This window comes from Cervus elaphus, chromosome 18 (genome assembly GCF_910594005.1).
Source record: "Cervus elaphus chromosome 18, mCerEla1.1, whole genome shotgun sequence".
Lineage (NCBI taxonomy): Eukaryota > Metazoa > Chordata > Mammalia > Artiodactyla > Cervidae > Cervus > Cervus elaphus.
The window spans coordinates 110,471,718-110,498,051 of record NC_057832.1 but is presented as its reverse complement, the minus strand read 5'-3'; the positions used below and the strand labels follow the sequence as shown (position 1 = coordinate 110,498,051).

Sequence of the window (26,334 nt, the reverse complement as noted above, 5' to 3'; positions counted from 1 at the left end):
CCAACCCCCAATGTGAAAATCATGTGCCTTTGGCTTACACGTGCTTGAAATGTTCACTGTCTATTTCCTTCAGGATTACAGTTTTCAGTCTGTTACCTACATGAGTCATTCAATTTTTTTCCCCCGTACAATGCCTGAGGGAGAACTATCATTTACCATCCAAGAGCACGGGGTCAATCCCTCTTCCCCAAGCAGACACAATCACTTAAAACACACAACATGATCTTCTTTATTTAATTGTTTAATCAGTTTACATTCCACAACTGACAGGTTATTTATTTTTATTTTTTCCATGAACAAGTCATTTAATTAATTACCAGACACTTTTTTTTCTTCGACCGATGGAAATACAGTATTTCTGCCAAATTCGAAAAAGAAAATTGCAAGATGCAGTCAGTGTCAGAAGTCCCCAAATGCTCTCTGCTTCCTCAGTTCTTGCAAAGTCACAGGAACCTGGCAATTTCCCTTTTCATCCCGCCCCTCCCACGTCCCTGTTAAATTCACCTCTCAGAATAGCACAATAGTTTCGAGATCTGGTTTGGATCACCTTTCCTGTAATTAATTAACTATGAGAAGGAACAGACAGTACAATAGATCTGATAAGATGTAGCATTCTTGTTAAGATTAAACAACACGTATTCACATCGTATCAGAACAAATGAACATAATATTTAATCTTATTTTAGCACCAATAACCACAGGAATTGCTACCTCCAAGGGCAGAGGTGATGTTGGACTCCTGCAGAACACATCACACCTTGTCTAACCAATCAGAAAGCACTATGCAAATTAAAGGTAAATCAATGTCTATTGACTGAGCAATAATCTGGTGGACCATAAACACTCCAGGTGTTTCGAGAGTTTTGTCGGCTATGGTCCCTGTCTAATGACCATATATAAAACATACTCACCGAATCAGCTCATTCTCTTTTGCTCAGTAACACAGGGCTCGGAACATGGTATTTTAAATGAACCCAACCATGTCATATTGACTCTTCAAAATGCTTTGAGAACGCCCAGGGGTTGTTTGCTTGCATTTTATTCTGTACTCAGCACAAAGATCTCACTTCTTGTCTCCACCCCCAAAGAGGTTTCTTCAAATCTAAGGAAGGCCTCCAGGCAGGAAAGAGAGGTGGGCAACAGTGGACCCCGAGTCCCAGTGTAAGGGACAGAGCCTGTCATTGCCGCCTCCTAGGAGACCCAGCCCGCCTGTGGCCACTGCTCTTTTCACTGCTCTTTTAGCATTTAAGGAAAGTTAGGGGTTGAGAAAACAGCTCTGAATGTTGGTGAGATGCTATTGGCAGGTGACTGGACCAGGTGACAAGAGGTTGTGGAGACCTCTGTCCCTGACAAAGACAAGATCCGTCTGGCCCTCTCTCCACCCTCAGATAAAGGGCGTCTAGATAAAGCATAAGCTAGAGTTCCTATAGCTGAAGAAAGTGACTTGCTTGGTGGCTTCTAGAACTTGGGGCTGTGTCCAGGGGCAGCACCGACCCTCTGGGCCAGATGTGACGTGTTTGACAAGCAGTGGTCCTCTCCTTGGCCAGGATGGCAGCCTGGACATTGCTCCTGGGCTTTCTACGCAGGGCCAACATGGATCTCCAGCCTACTAGCCATGAGATCTGAGTGACTCACAGGTGAGGGGGGATTCCAACTCCTAACCAAGAGTCTAAATCTTTGCTGTCTTATATATGGTAGCCGGTGGCCTCGTGGGGTTACTGAGCCCTGGAAATGTAGCTGATCCAAACTGATGTGTTTTCTAACAGCAAAATTCACATTGAATTTTGAAGACTTCATTTGGGAAAAAATAAAAAATAAAGAACATCAAATAGCTCAGTAATTTTTATACTGAGTCCATGTTGAAATGATACTTTTTGATTCCATGTTGAAATGATACTTTTTTTTTTGATATGTTGGGTTAAAACAGGTACTAAAATTAATCCACCTGTTTCTTCAGACTTTTAAAAATGGGGCCACTAGGATATTTAAGATGGCGTGTGGTGCTTGCATTGTATTTTATCTGCTGGACAGCACTGCCCCCAGAGATGGTCACTGTGGACCATCAGAGAGCAGAAAGGTTTGGATTGATAGTATCATGGAGGAGGAAGGGTTAGGTCACTGGCCAAGCTTGGTGTGAATCCCACCCCTGGAGCAGCTAGTCTTCTCAGTCCTAGGGGAAGGCAGCTCTTTGTATTACAGGATTACCTGCCCATGTTCCTCTTTCCTACTTCTTCTTCAGGGTGCCCAGCCTTCTGGGGATCCTTCTCTGCTGCCATGCTGAGGATGCCCTGTGATTCTGCCACCTGCTCCTCCAAAAGTTTTCTTTATCTTACCTCTACCACCACGCCAACTCTGCTGCCCACCACCTCTCCCCTCCCCTCCCACCAAGGCTTTCATCATTCTGATTCGATCGCATCCTTAGCCAGACCCCCTCCTTCCGACAGTACCCGCCAGGTTGGTAGAGTAAGTCATAGATTACAAAGCAATTCACACACATCATCTCCTTTGAGACTCTTCCTCCTACTGACAGCGCTCCGTCAGTAACGATAGTAAAATGAGATCGTCAAAGTGGGCGGAAAGGCATCTGAGAATGAAAAGGTAGATAAAAGGCTTTGGACTCTGAGCACAAACTGGCTGTTAGCTTGAGGTTACTTTCCGAGGAGTGAAAGCGTGGGGTGAGAGCAGCAAGGAGGGACTCTCGAATGTACCTCCCACGGTAAGCGCGCTCCAGCACGGGTTCGAAGCCTCTCCCAAGATAGCAGCAGGACGGCCAAGGTGACTGGGCGCTCCAGGAGCCCTGGAAGCCCCCCTGTTTGGCTGAGGGGACGCAGAGACAATGGTGAGGTAACAAGATTCGCCCAAGGCCCCGAGCGAGCCAGTGACAAAGCGATTGATACCACCCCCGGATCGGGTCTCCCTGTTGACCTTCGCAATAACCTTCACCTTCACACTTGGATGACTTGCTTCTACTTTTCAGAAAATACATTTCACTTGAAAGACCAAAACCTTTCAAACAGAGAGTTCCAAGTAGACACTTGTGACTGTCAGAGCAACAACCAGGAAACAAAAACAACCTCCTGGGCCAATGGCTTCCCTGCCTTGGAATCCCACCCAGAGTCGGGGTTTCCGGGCAGTCCACATAAGTCCTCAGAAAACTGAGGGCTACAGCAACGCATTTGTCTGGTCTCAATTCCCTCCCCGCTATTTTCAGTTTCCATTTTTATTTGTACATTTTTACAGATAGTCTGGAATAGTGAAACAGTCACACCATGGGTGGAGATGGGGAAAGAGGAGGAGTTATGAAAGCTCTGTATGTGAAAGGCAGGTTTATAGTCACAGCGATACAGACACACTGATACACTCAGGCCAGAAAAGGTCTACGGTGACCCAGAGAGGAAGGCAAATGCGTAGCCAGGAGAGGACAGAGGGACACAGAGGTCCCCGAGGAGCGAACACCCAGTCCTGGGAAGTGAAGGGCAGGGGTTGCAATTGCTGAGGTTGGTGTCTAGCAGAGTGAGGCCAGGTTTGAGTCACAGCTGTGGGACCCCCGTGCTGATACCCAGTTTTCTGTTTCTCAGTGGTGAACACACACCCCCTGCGGTTGGGTGGTTCCTCCATCCCTGGCTGGGCTCCAACCATACTGGGAGCAATGAACGACTCAGCTTTCCCTTAGAGCAGGTCTCATCGTAACACTGTAAGCTGATCCCCTGCAAAGCAGAAAGCATGCTGACCCTTTGGGAAATGCAATCTTTCCTTGTTTAGAACCTAGGATTGAGTTTTCCCCCAACAGGATCGCACCCAGAACAACTCCCAGTGAATGCATCATAAGAACCTATAAGAACCCATGTGCTTCTGACAAAGCCATCTTCTTCACCAACTGACCGGAGAAAGAAGATCCCATTGGCTTAACACTCATTCCCATCTTCAACTTAAAAGACCATTAGAATGTTTCAGAAATCTGATGTGTTCCCAACCCCTTGGGCAAGAACAGTGAGAATTATTAATGCTAGGAGAATGGTAAAAATAAAATAAAATAAATAAGGCATTGAATATGTGTCTTGGTTAACAGTTAACCGTTTTAGCTCATTTATGCTATTTTCTACATATGGTTTACTTATTTCATCTCCTCTGGGAATAACGAAGAGGGAGTAAGAATGCTCTTGGCAAAATTGACTTTGGATAAAAGGAAGGAAGCCTGAGAGTGGGTAAATTAAGGAGCCGACTTCTCTGAGGAACCTGGATGACGGAATAAAATCCGCATGCTTAAGTGGGATAGAACTTCCTATTCAGCAGCGGGTCGAGTCATTCTAGGTTATCCTTTCTGCAGTGAAGCTCAGAAAACGCATGGAAGAATCCCATTCAGTGGGGGCTTGACTGCTGCAGGAGAATCTGAACAGTGTATAATTTATATGACACTTCTGGTTTGCAAATCACTTTGTAGTTTCTTGGTTACCCTTAATATACCATGAGGTAAAGTGTTAGCACTATCCTCATTTTGTGGATGAGGAAGTTCAAGTATGGAGAATACACAGTGCCCAGAGTCACCAATCATTTCAGCGCGGAACTGAAATGAGATGGACAGCAACTGCGTTATACAACTATAGCTGAATTAGCAAGTTACTCTGGCTTCAGTACTCTTAGATCTATCATTAGATTGAGATGGCACTCCAAAAGAAAAGAAATAGGAAAAAAAAAAAAAAGCAGCAGCAGAAAGAAATCACAAAGTAGGGATGTTTTAGCTCTGTTCTACACTGCCCCTAAGCTCTGGCACTGAACCACTTCTAAGGCCTGTTTGCTACCTCTGGGGGCTCAGAGCCCTGTGCATTCACTGCCTTGAACACAGGCTCAACTCCACATGACCCCACGGACTGTATCCCACCAGGCTCTCTGTCCATGGAAGTCTCCAGGCAAGGATACTGGAGTGGGTTGCCATTCCCTTCTCCAGGGGAACTTCCAGACCCAGGGATCAAACCTGGGTCTCCTGCATTGTAGGCAGATTCTTGACCTCTGAGCCACTAGGGAAGCCCTCAACTCCACACACACCAGTATGGTTCTGCACTCCCGGGCTGCACCCCAGGGCCCAGCTGCCAACCCAGAGACACCACCGGTGAGGCAGGTATCGGGGCTACAGCCATTATGATGTCTCACAGACATGGAATTATGAACAACATTCTAGGACTTTTTCTTTTGTATTTTATTTTTCTAATTTTCTACAATGGGTGTTATTCAGGAAGAAAAAAAAGTCAAATAGCCAATAACAATGGAGTCTAAGAACTAACAATGTGTAAGAAATATTTTGCCCCATGGAAAGAGGGCAAACCCAGCCCACCATGCTGGCTGTGCTGAGGGATACCCAGAGCTTCTGTGACCATCAGTTGAGGGGGGCTGGTTTAAAACTCTGTCCCCTTACTGTTACTGTGCTGGAAGACAGCACAGAAGCCAACCCAGCTGTTATGTGCCAACTACTTCTATCTGTGGTCTAATCACCTCATGGCTCATCATTCCACCCTGGAAAGGGCCGAATGAGTCCCTGGGAAAGACTGGTCCCTGGAGCAGAGGGAACATACTTTGAAGAATGGCTTCTGTTTAGTTAGGAGAAGCAAGCACATATCCCTCACAAATCACACCAAAGATGACCAGAGTGTACCTCTTCCCACTCCTTCCCTCCCAGACACTTGATAATCAGTTCACTAATGCTCTCATCACCGACTTGATGGACATGAGTTTGAGCAAGCTCCGGGAGTTGGTGATGGACAGGGAAGCCTGGCGTGCTGCAGTTCATGGAGTCACAAAGAGTCGGACACTACCGAATGACTGAACCGAACTGAATGCTCTCATCCAGGTGATGAGTCCATCTTAAACACCTCTGGCTGATGTACTTGATTTCATGTCCCTGAATCTGACTCAGGTGGGCAGCTTTGGAGCCCTAAGCAGCCCATCCTCCCACTAAATCAGGACAACTACATGAAGTTCTTTCATCTTGGACCTCTCACCGTGATTGTGGATGAATACTAAGATGTACAGCCCAGACTCAGAGTCTCAGGGCACCTTCTTCCCTCATCAAAGGAAAGGCAAGCATTGCTAGGAGGAACTGCTCACTCCCAACCAGAGAATATACCCCAAAGGCACCAAGGCCCAGGGTGCCACATATGGACATGTGAAGCAGGAAGGCTTTGTGTTGATATGGTGGAGTCATTGAGTCTTTGTGACTTTGTGATCCCTGAAATGAAAAAGGTCTAGTTCTTAAAAGGCTGGGGCTTGTAGGAGGATTGAAGCTGGAACAGGCACACTTGAAATTTTCTTACACTCTGATGCCAGGGAAACACAGAACTCATGGAACCTACAGCCCCAACAAACAAGGAATGAGGGGGGTGCTGTTTGGAGCATATGAGCCTGTCTGAAGACAAATTCCTTAATTATTTTAGTTGACTGAAGTTGATGTAGAGGGACAGTGGAAGTGAGTAGGGAGAAAGGAATAGCAAACAGAAGAAGAAGCCAAAACTCTCAAGATGGGGAGAGAAAGAAATAGAACCTCTTTCCAGGCAGGCACCCCACTTTCCTGAATCCTAAGGGTCATAGGGCAAGGAATAAAAGCAGAAATAGGCCCTGGGCTCAAGGTCTACTTGCATGGAGCTCAGAACACATAAACAGTATAGGCTTTGTCTATATATCTGTAGGGAATTTGACCTTGACCTGGGGTGTGGGCTGGTGGGTAAGGCTGCTGACCGTGAATCTCACCAGAGGGTTGGGTCCTACTCTGACCTGGCGTGAGCAGGGTCTGAGCAACAGAGGCTCACAGACTGAGCCTCCTCCTTCCTCTCTTCCTGGTCTTCTTCCTCAGCCCTCACAGCACGACAGCTTCAGTAGGGGCTTGGGGTGGCACGTCCTTATCTGGGATCAAGTCCCTGTGCTGGAAGGATCGAGGTCACCAGAGCGGTTCTCCCACAGCCAGGACTGGCCATCTGCCCAGAGCTTCCATCCTGTCTGTGTGGCCAGGCCTTACCTGGCTCTGAGCAGACCCAGACCCAGAGTGTGTGCATCTGTACCTTTCTGACCAAAAAGGCAGGTCCAAGCTCCTGCTCTGCTAATGGTGAGCTGAGCCCAGGTGGTTTCCTTCTTTCCTAGGAGTTCTCCTAACATTTTAGGGACACTTCAAAGGGATGCAGAAGATTGTGTTAAAGGTCTGTTATAAAGATGACCTGATGTGAAGAGCCGACTCATTGGAAAAGACCCTAATGCTGGGAAAGATTGAGGGCAGGAGGAGAAGGGGAAAACAGAGGATGAGATGGTTGGATGGCATCACCGACTCAATGGACATGAGTTTGAGCAAACTCTGGGAGACAGTGAAGGACAGGGGAGCCTGGCATGCTGCAGTCCATGGGGTCACAAAGAGTCAGACACCACTTAGCAACTCAACAGTAACAACAATAAAGATGAGCAGTTGGAGAGAGTGGATGATCTATTTATGGCAAGCACAGGATTTTTTATAAAAGGGTATAAATCACAGGTTGATGAACAGTACTGGTTCCTTAAGAAAAGTTACTTAAGAAGAATTTAAGTGACTGATTACACATTGCCCTGTTTGGAATTTCTTACTCCATTTTCCCACAACTAGAAACTAGCTGAAATTCGGATCTGGTCACAGACAAGCCCTCTGCCCCAAACGGATGCTGGTGGACATCCACCTCTCCCTGCCGGGTGGAGCCCAGTCCAGATGCCTGGAAGCGAGGCACAGGTCTCTCAATCTGAGATACTTCCCCTTACTGTTCCTCAAGCCCAAGTATGCCTTTCCCCTGAAGCAGGAAATTGAACTTTTCAAAGAAAATTATTCTTTAAAAATTCCCTAAACAATTGAAACACTGGGTTCTCCTGAAAATTCTCTCCTTTCTCATAGAATAAATCCTCTGTTTTAAAAGTCATCCTTAGAAGTACAATTGGGAGCTAACAGCATTTCCTGCCCGGTCGTCCCCCAGCACCCCACACACAGGGCACTCACACGTGAGCCTTTGTGCAGAAGCTGACCCGTGTCGCTAGCAAGGAAGTCTTGAGTAGTACACCCAGATCTGCATCCAGGTGTGCATTGACACAAATGTACACAAAATGCACCAGAGATACAGACACACAGATACCCACACTCACATCCATCCACGCACATCAGATGCCCTATTTGGACGTGAATTGCACACACACATCCACACACAGTCAAAAAGAGCAGATGAGGAGAAAGGCAGGACTTGGAGCCTGGTGGGTGGAAGAGTGAGAAGGGAGATGGTTTCATAGGTGGGGAAAGGCGGGAGCCCGAGGGGAGATGGGGCAGAAGACAGGGAAATGAAACAGAGGGCACGGCTAGGGGGGAAGGCTGCTGAGTGGGAGGCAAAGTGCCCAGAGCACATTCAGTTATGAAGCAACTGAATCCTCCGCTACGCGGTAGACCCATGTCTGGACAGCTCGGGGAATTCACTTTGCCTCCCAGGGCTGCTCGGCCCCTGCGGGGTCCCTGACATGACCGCTGGCTGCTGTTGCCCACTCCTGCCAGCAGATCCCGTCCCCACAGCTTTCACAACCCTCCGGCCGACATCACAGCTCGCCAACACCTGCAGTGCCAACACGCTCAACCGAGCCTGGGACACCGGGCTGGATCAAGGCCACCTCTGCTTGGATGCTAGCCACCACGATGGCAATTTTGGGATTCATGGCCTTGAATATCAAGAGGGAAAGGACAAAGATGGCAAGAGTCAAGAGTTCTCCGTGAATTTACACAATATCATACAAATTGGAGCCCATGGGACATGGTGGCTCTCTCTGCATGGGACCCATTTTCTCTCGTCTGTACAAAGGTCACCCCTAGGAAAGGGGTGGATGTCCAGTGACAAAGGACAGCTTCCGTGATGGGAAGGGAAAGGTCTCGTTTGGTGTTCGGACTTTATCCAGCGGTAACTGAGGCCACTCCCCTTCTCCCTCTTGATCCGCGCTCCCTTCTTCACTCATGGCTTGTGTGCCCAGATGTGTCTTGAACTCCCAAAGTTAGGGCGCCGAGTCCCGTGGCGTCCCAGGCCTGGGATGTGCAGCACCGCAGGTCCTCTGCCCAGGGCTTATGTTCTTGGTTCTGCCCTCAGGGAATTTCAGCCGCACTAAAAATAATAGAAAAATGCAACACAAATGACCGAAACCCCACACTCAGCAAACACAGAGGCACACACACACAGCAGGTATGTCAAGCTGCAGAACTGGCACCCACAGAGGCCCACCCTCGTGATGCTTCCTAGTTCCTGAGGCCTCCATCCTGGGCCATGAAACCACCACAAATGATAGACAACAGTCATGATCCAGTAGTATTTTTAAAAGGTGAAAAGAAAAAAAAGGAAACCATCCAAAGTTGTTGCACACATACATGCACACGTGCACGCACACACACACACACACACACACCAGAGGGTTACTCCAAGGCTCCGATATGCCCAGGGAGTGCAGGTTGGGTTTGGGGCAGGGCGGCCTCTTGTTTAACTGGGTGTAAGGCAGCTCGAAGGTGAGACTGGGCTTTCTGAGCATCCACAGAAGTGTCCTTTCATTGACGTGGGTCTTGCCTCTCAGCACGGCGTTCTCTCCCCCTTCCCACCTCCGGAACTTCATCCAAAAGTTTGGCAGCAGAGAGAAAACTTCCTTCTCGGTGGGTTTTCTCGTCCACTTTCTGGTGTGTCGCTGGTCGGCCAGGAAGGAAATCAGAACGGGAAGAGCAGGAGAAGAAAACGGTTCTGGAAATGGCCTCGAAGATCTGGTTACATTCTATGAACTAAGGGCGCTGTTTCTCTGCGATATGATCGGGGTTGGGGTGGTGTCCCCTCCTGTCGGCTCAGGGGATGGCATTTTCTTGTCTACACCTGTGCCACCCTGGACCACAGGCACCGTCTCTTCCCAGCCCCCTCCCCCCATGCCCCCATCCTTGTGAGTGGTGGGAATTGGGACCCTGTCTTTGAGGGGTGATGCTCACGCTGTCCTCAAGAAACCACGGAGTCAGAAGTTACAAATCAATGGAAGAGCCACGTGAGGGGAACGCCGTCCCCCATCTCGGTGATGAGGTGACACAGAGTCCGGCGAGATGTGGGTGCCTGAGCCGACCCCCACTCTGCCTTGGCACTGGCATTGTCTTGATTGAGTTTTGTCATATATATGTATATTATATATATATTTATATATATATATGTGTGTGTGTGTGTGAGTATGGGCTTGTTGTTTTAGCACACTGTCCCGTTCTCGGGTCTGGATTTGGGGCAGTTGGTCCTCGGGACAGGTTGGACAGAAGGGGCCAAGGTACAGAAGAATCCCGAGATCAGCGTGAGGCCCAGGCCCCCCCATGCACAGAACATGGACCATCCGTAGCCATGGCTGATGTCGTCGGGGAGTCCGTACAGGTAGCGGGGATAACGTGACAGCTCAAAGTTGATCCCGGCCACACAGGTGCACAGTGAGATGATGCAGAAAGTTCCTGGAAGGGGAGGGGAGACACGGGGGGGGGGGTAGGGGGCAGCGGAGAAGGCGAGGGGAAGGAGAGGAAGAGAGAGAGAAGGGAGGTTTATTACACTTTTTTAGTTTCTTGAATAAGAAAAATGAAAAGATGCAGGTTAAGGGTAACCTGCTAATGAGATCAACATTTGGAAACATTCACGGAGAGGGGAATAGTATCAAGGCTGCCTCATGCTCCAATAACTGCCCAGTCTTGGACAAACTCAGGATGTTTCTCCTTTGGGAAAATCCTAACAATAAATCAAAGGCCAGTTTGTGTAGGGTGAAGCAGAGCAGAAAAGCATTCAGCTCATTTTTCGAAAGCATTTAAAATTCACTGTCTTTCTTTGGAGACGCAGAAAACACCCCGTTCGCTACTTCTTTAAAGTGAAAAACATCTTTATTCCCTTCTTTTCCACATACAACATCTTACACGATATTGGGTTTTCCTTTAATCCGTTTACCAACCAGTCGTCCAAATCCTGGAAGCCTTTTCCCATAAGACAACATTGACCAGAGTGTTTTCCATGGAACACCAAACCTAGGAGAAAACTTCTTTACGATGAAGCAGAGGCAGTAACTCTGGGAAACTTTGCACGTGACTTCTCACCCAAGAAGATGCATAATCCACAGTCAGGTAAGTTAACCTGTCCGACCTAGGGGTATTTCACAAACTTATTACACGGTGTTCCTTAAAACAAAAACAAAACATACTGCTTAGGAACCTTTCTGGTGGTCCAGTGGCTAAGACTCCACACTCCCAATGCAGGGGGCCTGGGTTCAATCCCTGGTCAGGGAACTAGATCCCATAGGCCCCAACTAAAGACCTCACATGCCGCAACTAAGACTCGACACAGCCAAACAGAAAACAAAACAAACAAACCAAAAAAACTCAAGAAAAACAAAAACAAAGAAAACCATTGCTCATATTAACCTCCAGTGAGAAAGCTGCTACAAGAGACAGAATGTTATCAAATAGAATCCTAAGCCCACTTTTAGCTAACAGAGATGTGATGTACCTAAAATGAGTTTAAGAGCTTTTCTTGATGTTCCCTGCATCTTGTTTGCTCTGTCGCCGCAGACGGGACAGTAACAGCCTAAAGAAATACGCAACGTTTGGGAAGGCTGGGTGGGGTTGATAGTACTGCAGGGGCCCAAGCACTTTAGTGGCTGTGATCTGTGTTTCCAAAGGTCACTAAGTCAGGAGCAGAGCAGAGGGCCGTGTATAGGCAGCGGGCCTAGGGAGGACCCTGCTGTGTCAAGAGGAGAAAGGAGGAGGGGGCAGGGCTGGACTGAGGGACGGTTTAGTGACTGACGGCTGGTAGAGGCAGCTGCAAGCAATGTGTCGGGGGGACTTGGCATAAATGAAATCATGTGTGTGGGAAGCATGTAGGTGTGTTTGTGTGTGTAGCGACAGCCATCGTGTACAAACACGTATGGTACCATCACTCCTTGGGAGAGCAGTGGTCCCAAACTTGGGGGGTTACAAAGCACCCAGGGTCCCTCCTGCTCTGCCCTGGGGTTCAGACAGAATTCTAAGTGGGTGCCCAGAGTGGATTACGTCTCACCCCAGACCCTGTGAATCGGAATCTTGGGGGACAGGATGGAGTGCTTTCCTTTTCAAAGATCCCTCAGGTGATTTCTGTTGGTCAGCCTAGCGAGACCCTGTGTGAGGGCAGAGGTTCTGTGTCTAACCTTGAGACATGAATCCAGGTGAGGGAAGAAGCAGGAGGGATGAGGGAAGGAGACGGTGACGGGCTGGGAGAGCCAGAGCTGGAGAATGCTCCATTTTGACACCAGTTTTCAAGAATCCAAATTTCAACAAAACCTGGAGGCCTCCTTGGGTTTAGAAACCTGGTGTGCATGATATTGTTTACTAAAGTTTAGATTTAGGACAGGAAGAGGGGGAGAGAGAGAGACAGCGTGCGTGCATGTGTGTACGTGCATGTGCATGCTGAGTTCAAATCTGAGCGGCACTTGGGACCACGGGTTTGGAGCCTGGTAGAAATTTCTGAGCTAGAGACGTGGACTGAGTCAACATCTTGTAAATCGAAGCTCTGGATGTGACTGAAGTCACCCAAGAGCTCTCTATGAACTGTACCTACACAGGATACTTTACAAAAGGGAGACAGTTCTTCTCATCAAACGGGGCACAGTCCTCCTGATTAAGTCCAGTGATCTGTTCTGGGAGAGAAGGTCAACCTCAAGAAAATTGATCTTGACCTTATGATCTTCGCAAGTTGCCAATAGCTGATAAAACTTGAGGGACACTATTTTAAGGGTGTTCTACAAGCAGAAATGGGAATACCAGACCACCTTACCTGCCTCCTGAGAAATCTGTATGCAGGTCAAGCAACAGTTAGAACTGGAAATGAAACAACGGACTGGTTCAAAATTGGGAAAGGAGTATGTCAATGTTATATATTGTCACTCTGGTTATTTAACGTATATGTGGGGTACACCATTCAAAATGCTGGGCTGGATGTATCACAAGCTGGAATCAGGATTGCTGGGAGAAATATCAACAACCTCAGATTTGCAGATGATACCACTCTAATGGCAGAAGGCAAAGAGGAACTAAAGAGTCTCTTGATGAAGGTGAAAGGAGAGTGAAACAGCTGGCTTAAAACTCAACATTCAAAAAGTTAAGATCATGACATCTAGTTCCATTACTTCATGGCAAATACATGGGTGGAAAAGTGGAAACTATGGCAGATTTTGTTTTCTTGGGCTCCAAAATCACTGTAGATTGTAACCACAGACATGAAATTAAAAGATGCTAGCTCCTTGGAAGAAAAGCTATGACAAACCTAGACAGCATATTAAAAAGCAGAGACATTACTTTGCCAACAAAGGTCTGTATAGTCAAAGCTATGGTTTTTCCAGTAGTCATGTATGGATACGAGAGTTGGACTATAAAGAAAACTGAGCACCAAAGAATTGATGCTTTTGAATTGTGGTGCTGAAAAAGACTCGAGAATCCCTTGGACTGCAAGGAGATCAAACCAGTCCATCCTAAAGGAAATCAGCCCTGAATATTCATTGGAAGGACCAATGCTGAAGCTCCAAAACTTTGCTCTCCTCATGTGAAGAGCCAACTCATTGGAAAAGACCCTGATGCTGGGAAATATTGAAGGCAGGAGGAGAAGGGGATGACAGAGGATGAGATGGTTGGATGGCATCACCAACTCAATGGATACGAGTTTGAGCAAGCTCCAGGAGATACAGGAGAACAGAGGAGCCTGGCGTGCTGCAGTCCATAGAATTGCAAAGAGACAGACATGACTTAGCAATTTAACAACAACAACTGCAAGCAGAGTGGGCAGGACAGAAAGAATGTGGTTGATAAATCAAAACCTAATCACTTAATTACCACATGGACCTAATTACCTACCAATTGGACATGGCCCATCTTGTTGATAACATACATCTTACTGTTGTGTTAATAGGATTAGTTGGGGTATCTTCCTGCCTTCACATCATTTCAGTTGTTCTGTGACTTGGCAACTTTTAAAAATTTCTGTGGTTTGCTAGCTCTTGTCAATATTCCCATAGGTGGGAAAAAACTCTGCGGGCTCTCACTCAAGATGGCCCATTACGCAGGTCATCTGTGCAACCTATGGAGAAGTCCTGTGTGACAAAATGGGAAGAGGTGGGGAAGGATATGTCAGTCCCCACAGACATGAGTGAGGATTTCATTCTGGGTGAGGATTTATATTTTTATATGCTTCTGCACTTCTAAATTCAAGTTTTGAAAAATGTGCGTTAGTAACTGGAAATACACCCATGTAGGCACCTGGTGGGTCCTCGGTTAATGAACTCAATGCAGGACATGTTGCCACTGCTATTCTGATAGTTGAGCTAACGATGTACTTTGATGGAGTTCCAGAGTGTGTGTGGGCTAACAGGACCAGATGGGCAAGGACCTGCCTGACCCAGTGTCCTAAGGTGATGAGTCCAACTTTCAGACCTGTGGACTGGCAACCCACTGGGGAGGGTGGGGTACAGAATTCCCTCCACCTCCTGCCGCCGCCACCACCAACTCCCTGGGCTTCTCTGGGGAACTCATAGAGATTCTAAATGTCTCTGTTAGGAAACACCTCAAATAAAGGGCGAGTGCTTCCCTGGTGGCTCAGACGGTAAAGAATCTGCCTGCAATGCAGGAGACCCGGGTTTGATCACTGGGTGGGCAAGATCCCCTGGAGAAGAGAATGGCAACCCACGCCAGTGTTCTTGCCTGGAGAATCTCATGGACAGAGGAGCCTGGCGGGCTGCAGTCCATGGGGTTGCAAAGAGTTGGACACGACTGAGCAACTCACACACACACACACACACACACACAGATATTACAGCACTGGGGATCACAGCATCTTTCCATTCACCCCAAGTACAGTGGTGCTTTGGGTAAGTAATGAGACCTTCCTTGTTTCACAAGGAGCAGGCTATAGACTGGGTTATTTTATTTCTCGGGAGCACTTACTGACTGATTAGTGAGGATCCAAGAAAGGCAAATGTTCTAATGCGTGGTCACATCTTCTCAATAATGTCCCCCATGTCTTGGGGTTTGAGCCTAATTCTAATCAGACTTTAAGACTAATTATAGTCACAGTTACCAATTAAGTGAAAAGAACTAGCCAAGCCCTTCCCTTGGGAGCAAGGCTCCACTGTGTGCCCAGAGCTGGCTGCGACACTGGCCAGGAAAGGAGGGACAGCAGAAACGCGCTGCCAGACCTCAGAGACGTCAAGCCCAGGGGAGGCAGGTTAGCTGCGATGGGGTGGAAGGAGGGGAACATTCCTGTGGCTGCGGGCCCCATGGCGTGCCCGACAGCCGATCAGCAAACATCTGTTGAACTTCTCTGTTTGTACTAAGCATTATGCTAGATGTTAGAGGGATAAAAGGGAGAATAAGATAGGATCGCTGTTCTTGAGAATTTTTAATTAAATCTAAAATAAAAAGATGAAAAAAAACCACCTTATAATCTCATTGGGGATAGGAGACAGACAAATGAAAAGCTGAGGATGAAGTGGAAATAGCACCAGACGGGGGATTAAAAGGCCTGAGTTTAGCATCCGCTCTGAACAGTTGGTACCCTCATTGGTAAATCAGGGAGCTGGAGCAGATAGCTAGAAGGTCCCTCCTATATCGAGTCATCTTTAGGAAAAGAAGGAATAATACCCAGAAGTAAATGGTAAGAGACAACTATGTGGGGCCAAGGGAGGTTTCCCAGAGGAAGCAGAGTCTTGAAAAAGGAGCAGGGTGTCTGCAGGCAATAAACAGAAGGGGGTTCTCACCTGGCCTGGAGAGCATCCTTCCTTTAGTCCCAGTGCCCCAGGGACCTGGTCTCTAAGCCTGAGTTGAGAAGACATGTCTGCACCCCATTCCCATCATACCTCTGACTTCTGAAATGCTCACTGCCATCATCCTGGACAGGCTTTCATCACTTCCCACAGAACCTCTGTAGCGGGTCAGTGATGCTCCACCTTCTTCTTCCAGCTATATGTGAAAAAATGTAAAGCCCACCTCTTTAACCTGCCTGTATGGCCTCACCTGGGTAGATGCTTCCTACCTACTTGACCTCATCTCTCAGCTTGACCCCCAGACACCCTGTACGCCAGTCACACGAGAGAACATTCTGTGGCTTAAACGGGCTAACCTGTCGTCACCCCAGGGCCTTTGCCCTTGCTGTTCTCTCACTAAAATGGTCTTCTTCTTGAGATCTTCTGGGATCTCAACTCCAGTGCCATCCTCTCAGAGACCCTCCCTGGTCCTCTCCTAAAGCAGTCCCTCTTCCAGGGATGTTCAAACCACGTGCCACAGTGGTGCCTCTGGAGCTGCCCCTGGGAAGGAAGAGGGAGTAAAAAAGACTCCTAGCCCTCTCTCCTCCCTTTGGCCAGGACAAGCCCTGCTCTGATCTGTTTCCATGTGAAGTTTCATTTGATCTAAACATTTTTGAAAAGCACTAGCTTTGTCCATTCACAAGGGGCCTGTAAGGTCTGTCATTATAGGAACTGTGCTTTGGACAGCAAAGTTCAATGGCCCTTCTATTAGTTTCAAGTCCTGCCTTTGGCAGAAATAGCTAATCAATCTCAACCCTCACTCCTGCTGGTTCTGGAAGGGGCCTCAGACTCCTACTCAGCCATGCCCTCCGGGCAGCCGACCCTAACTGGTCAGTTGTAGCTACTCAGAAGAAGAAGTGAAATCTAATTACCCTTTTGGCAGCAAGACTCCCACTCGCTTGGACTCAGAGTTCAGGGAACCCAGTTAGATATGAACACCACCACCCCAGATTCCCACAGCCTGGGAGTTGGTGCTAACAAGACCCACTGACACAGATGGGTCCTCCAGACCCCTCTAGAGTAGAGTCCCTCCTTGCAAACTCCACCTGCGAACGGGAAGGCAGGGCCAAGGGGTGTTAACAGTGACCTCTGTAAACATAAATGCTTGCTCGTGATTCACACACAGCATCTGCTTCCCTGGATGACCAGCTCTACCTGAAGTGTAGTCAGGAATCACACCCACGATGTCACCTGGCAACCTATGGCCCAGCCCCGGTCACTCTTGTCTGCCTGTCCCGGCAGCACTTGGCTGGAAGAGGAGAGGGTGGGATCACTGCATCACGCCTCCACTCCCCCTAGCATCCCCACTCTAGACACAGCTGATGCTTAGTGAGGGTGAGACAGAGGAAACAGCTTTCATGTCCAGACGGCCAACTCCTTGTTTCAACACCAAGTACAGCTTTCTCACCCACCCCCTTCTCTGTGCAGCCATCTCTAATGGCTCTCTGGTTGCCAGATACCAGATTCTACTTTCTCCCTACTTTTAGTTTCTTGGCTGTTTGACAGCTTTTTCCTGCTAGGCTGTCTCTTCTCTGAGTTTCCAAGCTGCCCCTCGATCCAGGCTTGGCCCCCTCTCCCTTGAGGTCCCTATTTCCTCCTTTGTTTTTTTAGGCTTGGGGCTCCCCTAGTTCTCCTTGGACCCCGCATCCTTTCTGACCACTTCACCCTCTCCTCCGACTTGAACCACGACCAGAACATGACTGAGTCGTAGGATTATGTGATAGTCTGTGGTATCACACATTATGCAATAATGTGTCCTAACCCCCAGGGGACATGTATGTTCCAGGTTCTTGCTTGGCTATACATAGATTCCCAGCACTTCCTCCATAATCCTTAAGTTTCTGACTTTTTTTCTTTCAAAGTCCTTCTTCCTTACTGCTATTGCTACTGCTGCTAAGTCACTTCAGTCGTGTGCGACCCCATAGATGGCAGCCCACCAGGCTCCCCCGTCCCTGGGATTCTCCAGGCAAGAACACTGGAGTGGGTTGCCATTTCCTTCTCCAATGCATGAAAGTGAAAAATGAAAGTAAAGTCGCTCAGTCGTGTCCGACTCTCAGCGACCGCATGGACTGCAGCCTACCAGGCTCCTCCGTCCATGGGATGTTCCAGGCAAGAGTACTGGAGTGGGGTGCCATTGCCTTCTCCGCCTTCTTCTTTAGCAGGGTGTAAACCATCCCAGCTTGTCTGGGAGTTGGTGGGGTAGAGGGTGTGTCCCTGGGAAGTGTGACTTCTGGCCCTAAAATGAGAAAGACCTGGGCTAAGTGGGACACACTGGTCACCCTTCCGACAGGTTCCCTCCTGCCTTGCACCCTAGGGCCCATCGGTGATACTGCACCGACTACAAACATGAATCCTCGCTTGTAAGTTGCATGTGTGTGCTAAGTCGCTTCAGACATGCCCAATTCTTTGGGGCCCTATGGACTGTAGCCCACCAGGCTCCTCTGTCCATGGAATTCTCTAGGCAAGAACACTGGAGTGGGTTGCCATGCCCTCCTCCAGGGCATCTTCCTGACCCAAGGATTGAACCTGTGTCTCTTAAGTCTCCTACATTGGCAAGCGGGTTCTTTACCACTAGCGCCACCTGGGACTCCTCACTTGTAAGTTACAGAAGACCTAACACCTGAAGCACAGAAACTTGGATCTCTGGATGGGTTGCCACATTAAGAAATGCCAGGCTGGGAGAGCATTTTTTTGGGGAACTTAATTCTCTTGCAACTGTGGAATGTCACGAGGGAGCACTTATTCTGCAGCCCCCAAATGGTTTGAACCCAGTACCAGCTGGAAGGTTGATTACTAGGGTGTTTTTAAGCTGATATTCAGAGTTCTGGCATCAACCCCTGTTCAGACCACTTCAGAGCAGTGGCTGCAGGTATGTAAGGCGGGTGGGATGGGGCCTCCTGAGCGACTGCTGCTTTAGCATCCACGGGAGGAGAGAGGAGAACACGTGTTTCCACTCCCTTCAGGGACTGTCAGAGAAGCCTCAGCAGGAACCCCAGAGCCACGGACCCTGTGGAGAAATAGCACTGAAATTGCAGTCTCGGGCCAGGCGGCGGAAGTGCTCTTACTAATTCAAGAAGCCATTGCCTAGGAAACCGAGGGCCTGGCGAAGGTTCTCACAGGAATGCAGGGTGGTCTCATACTGTGTGCACAGGCATTTTTCCCAAATAGCTATTCCTTCTGTGACCAAGTTGCACCCAAAACTTCACTGGAGTAGAATTTCTGCAGCTTTCCAGGGCCAGAAATCCATCTGGGCGACATTTTCTGCTCTTGAGAGTATGGAGTGACGTCTGTGTATCCCTGACCCCCACGGGGTGCCTTGTTGCTATGGCACTCAGAGGGCCTCTGTCGTGACCCCAGTCTGTGCCAATGTGCCCTCGTGGGCGTGTGTGTCAGGGAGGTCAGGGAGCAGCCAGAGCCCTCCCCAAGACCCTCCCCCTTCCACCCTTCTCTGATCTGGAAATCCGTAAAGAAGCAAATCAGCAAACAGAAGAAGGTTCCCTCCTCCTCTCACAGTGCCCTGCATCCGGGGAAGCTGATGAACACAAACCCTTCCTCTGCTTAGATGAAACACCTCAGCAGCATTTGGCTCTCGAGAGCGCTTTATAGCTTTGCTCAGACCTGCATGGAATATAAATCACTGCTGAATTATACACCATTGCGTCAGCAGCAGCCGGCAGGCAGGTCACATGGGGCTTTACAGCCAAGGTGCCTTAGGGGTTTGCCGGGATGAGGCAGGGGGTGGTGACAGGCTCCGAGGCAGAACTCGCAGCAGGGGATGGGGCCCCGAGTTAGGACAGAACCATCCATCATTCTCCACACTCTGCAGCTGCTCTGGGCAGAGTCGCTGCGTGAATGCCACCACACCCCCAGGGCAAGCAGTGTCTGTATCCCCGAGGCTGTGTCTGCACGCTGCAAGGCTGGTCTCTGTCCGGGCATGATGGTGCCACAGCATGCCGCCAGGGCCAGGGCCAGGGCCTGGCTGGTTCAGCTGGGTTGCCATTGGCTGTCAAGAAATGCTTCCACATTCCTATACTACTACTTGGAGTTTCATCCCTTGGTTTTTCCATATCTCCAGGGTGGCCACCAAATCTGGAAACACAGGAGTCATGGACTGAATTGTGTCCTCATAAATTATTGAAGGTTTAATCCCTCAATATTTCAGAATGTGACTGTATTTGGAGATAGGGCTGTTGAAGAGCTAATTAAATTAAAATGAGGCTCTCAGGGTGGGCCCTAAGCCAATCTGGGGCTTCCCAGGCGGCACTAGTAGTAAAGAATCCTTGTGCCAATGCAGGAGCTGCAGGAGACGGGGGTTCGATCCCTGGGTCAGGAAGATGACATACAGAAGGAAGTGGCAACCCACTCCAGTCTTCTGGCCTGGGAAATCCCAGTCCATGGGGTCAAAAGAGTTGGACACGACTGAGCACCATCTCCAGGTGTAAGCCAGTGTGACTGGAATCTTCGTAAGAAGAGATTAGGACATACAAAGAGACACGAGACAGCCATGTGCACAAAGGGAAGGAAGACCATGGGAAGAGGCGGCAAGAGGGAGGCCGTCCACAGGGCCAGGAGAGAGGCCTCAGAGACCTTGATCTTGGACTTCCAGCTTCCAGAATTGTGTTAAAATGAATTTCTCTTGTTTAAGCTACCCACTGTGTGGTTTTTTGTTTTGGCAGCACGTGTGATCTGATACAACATGCCTGCTAAGTCACTTCAGTCGTGTCCGACTCTTTGCGACCCTATGGACTCTAGCCCACCAGGCTCCTCTGTCTCTGATACAACAGGTGAGTATATAATAATTGGCTTATTAACAGAACGTCTACCATATGCGATAAAATAAGGCTATGTTACCAGACTTGATGGCCAGCCGGTAGCTGAAACAGGCATCTAAACCCAGCCATACAAAATGATAGCTGCTGGGCATCAGGTGGATTCTTCTCCATCTTGTCTCCCTCATCTATGCATTGACATTTACTCCCACTCCATCCCATCAAAACACTTATTCTTCTGGGTGTATGTTAGATTTGATCACAAGTTCACTGGCCCTGGTGACCTCTACACCCAAGACAGAGCCTTTTCTTTCTTGGGAAGGGAGCGTCAGTGGGTTCAACTGCCATGATGGGAACTGACTAAGGTCAGAGCACCACTGTCCCATCTCCTAGACTGGACTCTGCCATTTCCACCCTCTGACCAGTCTGCACAGAGCCCTGGCAGCCATCCTGGCCCTTTTCCTTCATGGCCCAATCTAAGTCCCGAATTTCCCAAGAAGTCTTCTCTGAGTATGCCCGGCATGAGACAGCCCACATTTGTTTCAGAATCCTTAAAGCATTTTCCGTCTGGAACAGGCAGTCTGACAATTAGCTGTAGGAACCTTCTCTTGTTCCCGGTTTTATCTCTGTCCAGCTACATTATAACTGCCTCCAGAGCGGGCATGGCAGCAATGTTTCCTTTTGTATTGCACACAGCTCTGCGCAGTAAATCCCTATCACTGGAGGAAATGGATTTCTGGGCTTCGGAACTTTTAAGTGAAAATATGGACTTGGAAAGACAGAAGGGAATAAAAGAGATACCACAGCTGGCCCTCCCACTCTCCTTTCTCCTAAATCATTCTGTGGCTGGTGAAGTGTGTGTATGTGTGTGTGTGTGCATGCCCACACATGTCCATGCCTACTTACCTTGTGTTTCAATGGGTACCTTGGATTTCAGGAAGCATTTTTGTTCCTATAGAAATTCAGCATCAGAATAATACCCTCTCTGCAGGATTATTTTGCAGAGCTATAATAATAAATGTGGAAAAGCTTAGAGAAGTTAAAATTGCTTTCTATAGGTAAGGTATAATATTAGAAAGGGAAAGCTTTAAGTGAGGACAGAGAAAAATTGTTCTGGAGGACAAGAAAAATTGTGCTCGCCGCTTTTCATCTCCATCACCCATTCCATTCTCTCCCGGCCCTGTCGAAGGGCAAGTGCCAAACTGGGAAGCACTTGTTCTCAGCAGAGACCAAAGTGCTCACTCAGGACCCTCAGTTCTGTGTGCTTTGTTGGAACTCAAACCATGGGATCTGAAAGATCTCAGAATACAGTCCTGAGACCCATCTTGGTAAAAGAACTTATCTTGGGGCTCAGAGCAGTTTCAGCATCTACCAGGGGTTACATCCTGACATTGGTGGGTTTGCAACGAAGCTTGTGCTCGACCAGGAGGGGTAAAAGGAAGCAGCCCTCAGAGAAGGGTTGGAAATCACTAGGTGACATGAGGTGGGGACCTTTTATGAGTGCTATAGAAGCTCTGACCCTGGTTTCTCTGGAATGCAGAGGCAGCATTTACAGCTATCCCATCTACTAAATTATAAAATTCATTTATTAAACACCTATTGCCTAGGGGACTGAGAAAGCTGTATTCAACTGTATTTAGTCTACACAGAACACTTTTCCTTCTTTCTTCTTTTTGTAAAAAAAAATGTATTTATTTATTTGGCTGCACCAGGTCTTAGTTGCACCATGTGGGGTCTAGTTCCCCGACCAGGGACTGAACCCAGGACCCCTGAGCATAGGGTCTTAGCCACTGGACCACCAGGGAAGTGCCCCCTTCTTTCTTCTTTTGTTAAAACATCACCACCACTCTTTCTCCCAAGGAAGCCATTCTGTGATCACAATGATTAAATTCAGGCAGATGCACTTGACTCAAGCCAAGTCTCAGTTTTTGTATCCTCTGTACCTCTTGAAGTTGCTGTGAAGTTACATATATTTATGCAAATCACATATGTACATACAAATCCCATAAATTATATAATTCATATAGTAATTCAAAATTAAATAATCTGCTGAAGGTTCCAAGGTATAAGGAACAGAGCAAATACCTGATTTTGTTGTAAAGCCTCAAACTATTTGATTGTGGAAATACCCAAGAACTATTCATCACAATGGCTTCCACTGACCCCATTAAAAAACAGCATCCTCCAGGAGAAGCAACCACTGGCCCACTTCACTCTTGACCACTGGCCTTGGATATTCCATACCTCAAGGAATGAAAAGCTGGGAAGATCTGAGCCTGGTGGTCTGTGGTGAGCTGTGAGCTTTCCAAATAGGGCAGGAAAGAGAGTTCTAGAGGGCAAATGAAGCAAGAAAACAGCATCACCTTTTTCTCAGTGTGAATCTTTGCAGCTTCCTATCCATCTGGGCCTTGGTTCAGAGCTGAGAGTTAGTGGATCCAACTGGCTTCTTAACTAGACTGAGAGTGGCGTCCACAGCTGTGCAGAAAGGAACATTCTCAAGCTGTGAATAGTGAGCTTCCAAGCGGAAGGCCACTTAGAACATGCCATCTTCCTGCTCCTGCTTCTCTTTCCTCTTCTTCTCTCTCTAAACCAATGCCTTCTGGCGGACAACAATGGTCCATAGAGCAAACTCTGAGAACCTCTAGAGCAGAGGGCAATCTTGCCCTGGGTTTCTTTCTGGGGGCAATGCTTGAAGGCATACAAAACCTCCTGCAGGCCATCTCTGATACTATATACTTTTCTGGTCACTGTACCAGTCATATTCCTAAGTAGATACAAGAGAAAGCCTCATCTCCACACCCCCATCCCACCTCACCACTCCCTCCCACCCACTGAGCCAGCATGAAGCCCAGTACAAACTGATCTTTCATTATGTTTGAGTCACTGTCTTGGTCATCATGAGACTCTCCTGGCCCACCCAGAGGTCCCCCAGGGTCAGCCCGCACCAGCTTCCTGGGAGAAGACCTGCTACTGACCAGGATATAGCTTCGTGGAAAGACAACTCCATCAAGACTCAGAAAACCCAGGTTCTGGTTCCATTCTTTCCCAAGAAGTGGATTAAATCACCTCATCTCTCTTGGCTATGATCTCCTTGAACACAGAATACAGGGGGTAGACCAGATCTCTAAGATTCTTCTGATTAAGTGATTCTATGACTCTAGGTATTGGGACAAAAAGGTGCCATTCTCTTTGAATTGTTCTAGGACTTGCTGTCACTTATTTTGTCAGACATGAGTCACCTGGAGAGAAGATGCTGGTTCTCACATGCACAGAAAGGCTGGTGAATGAGACCATTAGATGTCATTATTCACCATCAGTGTGAATACGAGGCTTAGCTCGAAATGGCCTTGATTCAAAACGTAGAAGGATAGGGACCCAGCTGTTTAAGTGTCTGGAAGAAACTGGCTCTCTGGCTTCTGCCCTATCTGATCCAAGCCAATGCCATGATCACTAGTAGAAGAGAGAGGCTTGGGGTGGTAGCCAGAAGATCAGGAGAGCCTGCCACCTAGTTTGGTTTATGTTTCCACATGCATGGCACATCTGTCGGCTTCACTTGGCCCTCCCTTGAGATGAAAACCTGTACCCAAGTGGTTTGGGCATGCTGTAACCCCACCACTGGGCCACTGAACACATATATAGTCTTATATGAATCAAACACTTATTTGTACTATTTATAATATGATGGGCTTCCCTGGTAGCGCAACTGGTAAAGAATCTGCCTGCAATGTGGGAGACCTGGGTTTGATCCCTGGGTTGGGAAGATACCCTGGAGAAGGGAACAGCTACCCACTCCGGTATTCTGGCCTGGAGAATTCCATACAGTCAATGCGGTTCGCAAAGAGTTGGACACGGCTGAGCAACTTTAACTTTTCACTTTCACATAATATGATAGGCATTGTTCCAAAAGCTTTAGAAATGGTAGTTCTTTGAATCTTCAAAGCAAAACCTTATGAGGTTTAGGAAGGGAAAGTAAGACATAGAGAGGTTAAGTAAATTGCCCAAGATCACACAGCTGCTATGTACTGGAGCCAAGATTCAAATCCATGCTTTTGCCACTTGTTTTCTCTCATTCCAGCTCTTTCATGTGCATGGGTATTGTCTCTGGCACTGGACTGTAAGCAATGTAAGCAGAGAGAGCTCTTCTCTTCCCCAACAAGATCCTATACATGGTGGTTTTTAAGTAAGATTTATCTACTAGATGGTGAGATTGGGAGAAGAGGGCCTATCATTATCAAAATGGCCATAAGGAATCTGAGGTGACCCTCAGACTCATGGCTTAGTTAATAAAAATCTCATGGCTGACTTCTCCAGATAACTAGGAAAACCGATCATAGTCCACACATAACTTCACTCTGGTCTATGTTGGGTCAAAGGGTGACTTCCTCTAGAGGGACATGAGTTTTCCATGAGGATCAGGATGTTTTGGTTGAGAAAGGAAAGGAATCAAGATCTAGAACATCAACTCTCTTTCAATAAGACTTTTGGTAGTTTCCCAGGAGGCCAGAAACCAAACCCAGTGGGCAGAGTGACCTGGTGGTCAGAAGCCCCAGGGGAGCTCAGTATGGACCCCCACCCATCAGCAGGCTCCTCCCCACAGTGCTGCTGGCTTGTGAGCGGGCCTGTACCTAGCAACCCTTTTAGCTCCACTCATGTCTGGGAGATTTAGGGAATAGTCCTTATTTACCCCTCTTCATTTCCTGAATTCAAACTTGGATGAGAAGAAAGTCCCAGAAAGAAGGTAGAGAGGACAGAGATATCAGCTTTTTAACTGTTAAGGCAAGCATGGTGACTGTGGCTTGGCTCCTGGCCACCATCAAGCTCAGTAATCCTTTCCCCCGCGAGGCTGACATTTTAGGAGAGTTTCCCTAGGGAATGTTTGGTTCTGCAGAGAGATACACTCACCCAGAAGTGACTCACCCACTGTGACTGGCCCACATTGGTGGGCCAGAAAAAGAAAGAAAAATAGGCCTCCAATGTGGCCTCCTGATGCTGGCCTGGGTGGTGGGCCTTGATCCCGGGAATGCTGGCCACTAAAGAGGCCAAGCAAAAGCAGACAACCCAGATGCTGCTGGGCCCAGAAGCTCAGCCTCCTCTGGCAACCTCACCAATCGGCAGTCAGTCACCTCTTCCCCTTTAGGAAGCAGGGCCTTAACAGGTAGAGCTGGGGAGATTTCCCTGGCGGTCCAATGGTTAAAACTCTGCTCTCAATGCAGGGGGCCCAGGCTTGATCCCTGGTCAGGGAACTAGATCCCACATGTCAGAACTAAGAGTCTGCATGCCACAACTAACGATTTCACATGCCATAACTAAGACCCAGCACAGCCAAATATATATATATATACATATATACACATATATACACACATATATATACATATGTGTGTGTATATATACATAAACACACACACATATATATATATATATATATATATATTTTTTTTTTCTTTAAAGGTAGAGTTGGTATCCTTCTAGAGAGAGGAGAGAAGTTTCCTACTTTACGGGCCCAGATGGGAATGCTGAGAAAAAGAGAGAATGCCATCTCACTGCCCTTGGCTGCACTAACTCAAAGAACCTAGGAATCTGTGACCCAGAGGCTTCTGGGAAATGTGATTTCAGTTGAAAATGTTAAGAGCTAAATGGGAGAGGATATTTTAATTTATTATTTAGAATAAATTGTAGCCCATGAGGGTGGTAGAATCTTTAAGGTATTCCTGGATTTTGTTGGCAG

At 47.9% G+C, this 26,334-nt stretch overlaps 1 protein-coding gene across 2 annotated transcripts in view; it reads right to left on the bottom strand.

Annotated features, from left to right (window-relative positions):
- Positions 1-205: 205 nt before the first annotated feature.
- The window catches only part of TMEM178B (transmembrane protein 178B), a 398,497-nt gene continuing 372,368 nt past the window's right edge, over positions 206-26,334 (bottom strand). The window contains exons 4-5 of one of the 2 annotated variants that reach the window (XR_006334967.1): positions 9,430-10,483; positions 206-9,131 (exon numbers count right to left, since the gene is read on the bottom strand). Coding sequence is in view for 1 of the 2 variants with exons in the window: in XM_043872724.1 (XP_043728659.1) it covers positions 10,233-10,483 (251 nt within the window). In the remaining variant the exon portion in view is untranslated. Of the gene's footprint in view, positions 10,484-26,334 lie in introns of both variants that reach the window. The other variant, XM_043872724.1, reaches the window with a different exon arrangement.